This window comes from Acinonyx jubatus, chromosome D2, assembly GCF_027475565.1.
Source record: "Acinonyx jubatus isolate Ajub_Pintada_27869175 chromosome D2, VMU_Ajub_asm_v1.0, whole genome shotgun sequence".
In the NCBI taxonomy this organism is placed as follows: Eukaryota; Metazoa; Chordata; class Mammalia; order Carnivora; family Felidae; genus Acinonyx; species Acinonyx jubatus.
In genome coordinates this window covers 56,611,494-56,619,448 of record NC_069393.1, presented here as the reverse complement: position 1 = coordinate 56,619,448, position 7,955 = coordinate 56,611,494, and the positions used below count along the sequence as shown (strand labels likewise).

Here is a 7,955-nt window from a genome sequence, read left to right as displayed (position 1 = left end):
CCTAGACTATCAAATTATTTTTATTTCTTCCTCAAAAGGAAAAACATAAAAGTATTTAAACACAGTACTGTGTTGGTTAGGCTTCAGAAAATCAAGACAGAAATGTAACATTTAAATGTCTGATGGAAATGAAGCATACTTTCTAAAAGTTACAGCACATCATTGTCTCTAGGTGACCAAAACAACTAGAAGAATCAGAAAATTTGGTGAGAGTTAATGTTGGTAAGGTTTAGCATAATTGATTTTGAACCAAGGAAGAACTTGGATTGCTTATATGGCAACAGAACTACTTCAAAGAGTTAGGGATCTAGATGTTAATATGGGCAGAGGTAAAATATTCAGTTGTATATACAAATAGTCTATCAACTGATTTTGATTATTGAGGAGTAGACCGAACCTGTGGTAGGCTTTCTATTGCCAATATTTGTTTAACTCTCATTATGAACTAAACACATTAGGGTATTTAAAAAGGTCCAAGTGTGCCATTAGCCTAGGGAACAGAAGAAAATGCAATCGCAGTTAGTTGCTCTTTGGGGGTCAACAAGCACACCTGTGTTCCATGCAAATGTCTTATTACAGTTTCCACTTTTCAATGTAGATACTAAAATAGGAGATATATTGAGATAAATAAATAAGATTTATATATTTCAGCTTCTTAGAAATTATCTTTAGCATTAATTCTTAGAATTGTCTGACTAGGAAAGTGGTATAGTGGAAACTGCAGGCAAATTATAGTTGTTTGAAGGTATGTATAAACAACTTATAGTTAATGAAGTCACAGAATATGTGAAAGGCAATCTGAATTTTTGTCCTGGGACATTATATGTAAAGTTCTCGGGTATTTTCAGTAACAAACATGCCAAAAGCATAGTCTAATTATCAGTCAGTAGAACTGGCTTTCACCTCAGATTCTTCAAGAAACAGCATTTTAAACCTTTTGACTCTATATTTCCTTACCTGAGTTATGAGGATAAAGCTTGTCCTATTTGTGCTATAAGCATAAAATAGAAGGTATACCTATAAGTTATTATATTACTTCAAAACCTTCGGTTTCAGTATATAAATTTCTTCCCACCTTATATATGCAGATTATATTTATCTCTACCATGAAACCCAACCAGTGAACAAGACAGTTGAATAGTAACTATATGCCAACAACTAAAGACATTTACCTCATTTAATTCTCAGAGCACACGTGGAGGGAAGTATATTTTGTAGATGGGGAAATTGGGGCTCAGCAAGAGTAAATGACTTGTTCAACTTGTTTACAATAAATTGTGAAACCCAGTTCACAATTTACTCTCATGTGAGAGCAGAGAGTAAATTGTAAACTGGGTTTAATCAAAGTCTATTGAACTCCAAAGCCCATGCAATTTCCAGTAAAACATGATGCTTTTCAGGACTAATCTGAATGTACAAAAGGCAAAATGGGCTAGGATGGTTGTTTTACCATCATGTGAATGTGACTAAGGACATGAATAAACTTAATCTATTTTTCTGTTACTTGGTTTTCCACCTATAGCAGTTCCTCAGATAACTGTCATCCCTACCCCCAAACATGCTAAGGGATTTTGAACTGAACTCTTTAGAGGCATTTACACTTATGGTTATGAGTTTATGTATATAATGAGGTAGAGCAATCATAGTGTTGAAATTCCTTTCCTTTTCAACTTTCCATGTGGAGAAAGTATTGTTATCCCTTGTTCCTCTAAGCATGACAGAGACAGCTTTTGTTATTCCCTAGCACTGTCCTTTGTCCACTCCTTTGCTTTCTCCTGTCCTGGTGAAAAAACGAAGAAGGCATGTAAAACTTAACTTCTTTTTTTCCTTTTTCAGACGCTGGTCACAGGCAGAAGTGTCTGCATGGGTAAACTATGTGGTATGTACTTGTTTTATTTCTGCATTTATTGACATCATTATTAGAGTTGACCTTTTGTTTCAACTTTATCACTAAGTTCTTTATATATATCTTAATTCTTGCCTCAGTCATCAATTAAGGGGATGTATTTGTGGCAAGTATGGGGGAAAGGGAGTAAGAGATAACAAGAAACCAATAGCACAATTGTATAATATTTTGGAATTCATAAAACATTTTCTCCATATATAACCTTATTTGCTTCTTACTCTAGGGTATTATATTAGTTTTACAGGGTAGGCAGCTGACACAACAGTTAAAAATTTTACTCAAGGTCACAAAGCTAGGGTCTGGCAAAGTCAGGACTTAAACTCAGGTCTTCCAACTCCTAGTCCAAGGTTTTTTCCACCGTACATTAACAAGTTGTTAAAGGGTATGCAACATTTTAGCCACTTACAGTAGAATGTGTTGGTTAGGAACACAGACATAGGCTTTGGAGTCAGGTAGCCCTAGGTTTCAATTCTTGCTACCACTTACTGGCAGCGTCATGAGAAGTTGCTTAATATCTCTGAGTCAATTTTCTCATATGTAAACTATGTATAATAATGAATTATATCTGCCTCTCAGAGTTTTTTGAGAAGATTAAAATAGCATGTGTATAATTCTGGGTACCCTGGTGTGACCACAAGAGCTGAATAAATAAGTCATCATGAACAAGTCTACAGGCAATGATGAGACAGCAGATTGGCTGCTATAACTTCAGAGTGCTTCTCAGTCGCAGTTACTGTGGCAAGAATTTTTTCTTGTTATTTGAAATCTAGGTATAGTTCTTCCAGAAGGGGAAAATGAGTATAGACATAACTATAGCTCTGAATATTTAATAGAAAGGGAGGTGGCATTTAGAGTCAGTGAGTTTGTGAGAGGCTGAAAAAAGCATAGGAAAAATGGGTGGAAATTACTGTAGTAAAGATGACCATCATTAAAAAGCACGTACATCTTGCAGCAATACTGTATACTATAAAGTAGAATTTGGCCATAAACACAGGGTATAGCATTAGTCCCAGTCATTAGTCCTGGTACCATATTGGTCACTGGCATATCTCTATTGGTCTGAGATGAAATGACAAAAATACTGTAGTGATTTTTCATGAAGCTAAATTTATTCAGTTTAAACACTTGCTTTTTATTTTTGAAATACCATTTCATCTTTTTTTTTGGCTGTTAAATGTTTTTTTTTCTTTTGGGAAGTAATAGTGGTAAATAGTTGATAGATTTTTTAAGGTCCTTGCTAGACAAAATAAAAAGTTGGCAAATATATATCAGTTCTTCTCCACTAATATTTATTTTGAAACAGTCTAGAAATCACTGAACAAATTAATCTTCAAGATTTTTTTACAGGTTTGGGAACCTAGACTCCTAGATATCAAAGGAATTTATCTATGAGGACCATTCAGTAACATCAGGAAGAGCATTTCCAAGGAGATGCATCTAGTTCACAATAATTCATATTTTATACTGAGGCCCAATTCTTGTCCCCTAGGAAATTACAATTTAAGACAGAACAGAGGTACAGGTGGTTGCCACTCAGCACATAGAAACTAAGGTAGAAACCAATCTAATATACAGATTAATAATGAGCTACTTACAGCATATAATTTAGGATTAGATGGGAAGTAAGACAAAAACCATGATATGGGGAAGGGAGGCTCTTTGGAAAGTGTAGCCCTGTGAAGATCTTTATCTACACTAGACCAAAGGACCAAACAATCAGGTCATCTTGGAGTCAACCAGGGCTATCTGGAACTCCTTAAATGTTATTGAATTGCTTTCTTTGCCTTGATGTCCTGAGGCTGTATATGACTAGAATTTCAATGGCTAAAGAAGACGGTTTTCATCAGGAATTTTTTAAAAAAATCACGGTTTTGTTGGTTTTGATTTTTGTACTACATACAGGTTCTGATGAGAACGTTAAATAGTGGTTAAAGTAACTAGGACACCAAACAATTATAGAATAGTTGGGTAAGTAAGCAAAAATCATGGATAAAGTTAATAATTAAGCAGTTTCTCATTGATCCCAAGTTCATCCGGAGCCCCAAGAGTACATATTTTTGAAAGGTACGTTAATTATACACATCTAGTAGGTGAGTGATCTGTTTCATTTATGTGGTTGTCCTCTGGTCCCAATGAATGTGGTTTCTAAAAGTACATTCACTTGTAAGCCAGGGTGTGTTTTGGCCCTTGGAAAATCTGACTCCTTGTTAAACATAAAGAATTGGTTTTAATTCTGAGTATAGCAAATAAACTAATGGCTTCTGAATTTGTAAGATAAGTATTTCCTAAAGGAGTTGACCAGAAAATACTAATAACTGGGAAAACAAATTACTGAACAGAAACCTAAAACAAAGGTACTGTGACAAGTAAAAGTCATATTATTTTCTTATTTATTTCTTCCTGAAAGCAGTACATGATTTTAGTGTGTTGAGCATGATTTGATTTACCATTAATTTATTTCATAGACATTTATTGAGTGGCTGCAAAATGTCTGGGTCTTGAGATACAAAGATAAATAAAAATCTGCTCCAGGCCGTCACCATCCTAAGGAGGTACTCAGTACACATCTTAAAATTACAATAATTTTTACTGGAACTTACACCATACCATACACCCACACACAAGAAACACATACATATCTTAAAAAAATTTTTTTTTAATATTTATTTTATTTTTGAGACAGAGAGAGACAGAGCATGATCAGGGGAGGGGCAGAGATAGAGAGACACAGAATCTGAAGTAGGCTCCAGGCTCTGAGCTGTCAGCATAGAGCCAGACATGGGGCTTGAAGCCATCAACCGTGAGATCACGACCTGAGCCAAAGTCAGACACTCAACTGACTGAGCCACCAAGGCGCCCCAAAACCATACATATTTTAAAGGATTTAGTTGTGTTAGAAATTTTCAGGAACCAAAAGAAGCAGGTAGGCCTTAAGGGCCGAAGCCTACATGTAATAGTTCGGTGTAACATCTTGGTTTTTAAAATCATCTTTAAATAATATGCCTTGGATTTTCTTTCTCCTTTGGCCTTATTTTATCCTGGTCTACTTCTATGAGGTCTTCATGGCACTTCCCAGTTTAACCCAACCTAACCTCTGTATTTCTTTGTTGCTTGGTTTGAAAGAATCTCCTCAGGGAACCTCAGCTGAAGGTCATATATTCCAGCCCTTTTCAGATTCCTGAATCCTGTCTGGGGGGAAAGAAGGGGAGACAGGTTGCTATTTCAGTTTTTGTGGTCTCTGAGACTGCCATTTGCACATCCACATTTGGGGAATCTGCATTTTAGAATTTTGCCTGTTTGACGTCTGGAGGCCCTGGGATGCTAATGCATACCCATTGTGGGTAGAATAGTGATCTTCATCTACCAAGTAGAAGGCTCATTTTGTTCCAGAAAGAAGTTGAAAGTGGGGCCCAACCATGTCACTACAGCCAACTGGGCCTTTTCACCCTGTGCTTGGGTATGGGACCCGTGGCTCTGCCTGAGAGGTGTGGGTCAGGGTCTGTGAGCTAGGGCCGGTGGTGTACCATGAGGCTCCTGGCTGTTCTGGAGCATCCAGGGACTATGTCTGTTCGGACACTGACTGTGACTCCTGGCCGAGTTTGAAAACCCTGCTGTGTTACTCTGTTCCTTTCCCTCACCATAAAGTCGCACTTCCATGCAGGAGGGATGCCCGTGGTCGAGGGACTGGAGGCACTGGAAGGGCAAGTCTAAATGGGCTTGTGCAGCGGAGTGGCCAAGCCTTGGCTCAGATGGGCGAAGCCCCGCCCATAATATCCAAGCACCGACCAAGTGGCTTTGACTTGAACTAAGTCAGCGTATACTGAAGTCCCCAAGACACTTTCTCCTTGGCTGCAGTCAGAACGGAGCCATGCGCAGCCTGGGCCCTTTGCCCCTACCGGCGGATAAGCCCTTTGACCTGGTCGTTCTTTGTATTCCTTCTGGCCACTGTTTTTCCTAACGAGGTCAGAGGATGCTTCTGTGTGGCTGCCCAGCACGTCGCAGAGGTCCATACTTGTGTCCATGAAGTGCACTCTGTGCTCTGGCAGGAATCACCATCGCTACCGCAGGACCCCCTTTGCAACTTAACCACTCTAGCTGTGGCTGCCTCAACCAAAAGGAAAGGGCCCAGCGCGGATGAAATGCTGTCCGGAGAAACAGGCGCACGGCGAGTGCGCAATCTTTACTCCAGCGCGCCCAGGGCTGGCGCTGGGGCTTTCCTGTCGGGATGGAAGCTAGAACCGCCCTCCCCAGAGCCTCCCTGGGAGGGAAGTAAAACCAAGACGTCCCGCCCCGTACCCAAAACGTTACAACCACACAGTTTCGATCCATCTCTCCGCTTCCTGACCCTAGAGGGTTAAATCAGGAGGGTACAACGCCACCCCTTCCTCCTACTTCCCGCCTCCCCCCTCCACCCCCTTACCTTTAAAAAGTTAAAAAATGTCTGCAGTTGAAATCTCTTAAAGGGGCGGTGCTGGTGAACGAGTACTCTTGGCACGAGTCGCTGAGAAGGCTGGCTAGGGGCGTGAGTTCGCTCCACCAGCACCAAAACACTGAAAAAAAAAGAGAGAGAGAGAGAAAGAGAGCAAGAGAGGGGGGAAAAAAGGAAAGGAAAAAAAAACGGGGGGGGGGGGAGGCAGACAGACACACACTTTAGATAAGGACAATTAGTCACCAGTGAGACCCTGTAGGAAGAGAGGTTTAAATCAGAGGGATTTAATGAGGGTGCTCTGTGCCTTCCCTGAAGCCATGCCCTCTAGCAACTCCCGCCCCCCCTCGTGCCTAGCCCCGGTGGCTCTCTTCTTGGCTCTGTTGCTCCATCTCTCCCTTTCCTCCCAAGCTGGAGACAGGAGACCCTTGCCTGTAGACAGAGCTCCAGGTTTGAAGGAAAAGACCCTGATTCTACTTGATGTGAGCACCAAGAACCCAGTCAGGACAGTCAATGAGAACTTCCTCTCTCTGCAGCTGGATCCGTCCATCATTCATGATGGCTGGCTCGATTTCTTAAGGTAAGGCAGGGGCTTCCATGGATCATTTTTTTTTTTTTTTAAGTAACACCCCCCATCCCCCATTCCAAAGGGGGAAGAAGAAGAAGAAAATAAGCCAAGCGCATCTCACAAAGAGAAGAAAAGAGGTTTTCCTTCTCCTGGAATATTTGCTGTGAGGCTTTAACTGGTGATTGAGAAAAGCAATGTTTTCTATTAAGATGCACATGTTTGCAATGCAGAAGGCATTTCAGAAACTTATCAGTTATGACTGAAAAAATGTTGTGCTTACATATATCCACAATTAGCCTCCCTGTCTCCTTCTGAAAAAGAAACAAGAGGTTCAGGGCAGTTACAAAAGTGAAGAAAAGGTCTCGAGCAACAAAGACCCGAGAGGAATGGGTGCGTGTGTGTGCCTGTGTGTGTCTGTGAGTGTTCAAGCGGGGGATAGCACGAAAGTGGAATTTTCCACGAAAAGATCGATTTGTCCGTTCTCTCCCACTCCCAGACAGAAAACGAATTTAGGCAGAGGCTTGAGCGGTGGGCAAGTTAGATCGGATATTTTAAGTTTTCTTTTATATACTCCGCTGTCCTCTCCAGACTTCAGGACTTTGTAAGAGGCTTTTTTATAGACCGAATGGCCCCCCAGTCCCTCCTCCTTAAATCTCCTGCGGTAACTGCATAGTTTGGTTTTTCTTTAAAGAAAAAAAAAAATTCTCGCTCCAGTGATAGGGTATATAAGCAGAGCGGAAAGGGTCCTAGAAATACTCCGGGGATGTTTCAGAGGTCTGAACCTGGCACCAGCGGATTACCGAACCCCGTGGTTTGTACCATGGGCTCCCCTCTTATTCAAGGGCTGGGAATCTAATTGGGCTCACTCTCTCCCTGGGTTGTTACTGTGTAGCAGTTAGACAACTAATCAGGGACAGTTGCAGTGCAAAAAATAAATAAATCGTCTGCAATGTCGAATCCAAGTGTTGAGTTATTAAAAATTCCCTCCGAATGGGAGTCTCAGCTGTGGGCTCTCCCGAAGAGCCCTGAGCGCTCTCCCAGTCCCACTCTTCTGC

The 7,955-nt window shown here is 40.8% G+C and overlaps 1 protein-coding gene across 2 annotated transcripts in view; it reads left to right on the top strand.

Moving 5' to 3' along the window:
• Positions 1 to 1,833: 1,833 nt before the first annotated feature.
• Positions 1,834 to 7,955, top strand: part of HPSE2 (heparanase 2 (inactive)) — a 660,017-nt gene continuing 653,895 nt past the window's right edge. The window contains exon 1 of one of the 2 annotated variants that reach the window (XM_053207788.1): positions 1,834 to 1,879. In XM_053207788.1, the coding sequence (XP_053063763.1) occupies positions 1,875 to 1,879 (5 nt within the window). In that variant the 5' untranslated portion in view covers positions 1,834 to 1,874. Of the gene's footprint in view, positions 1,880 to 4,707; positions 6,913 to 7,955 lie in introns of those variants that run through there. The other variant, XM_027062819.2, reaches the window with a different exon arrangement.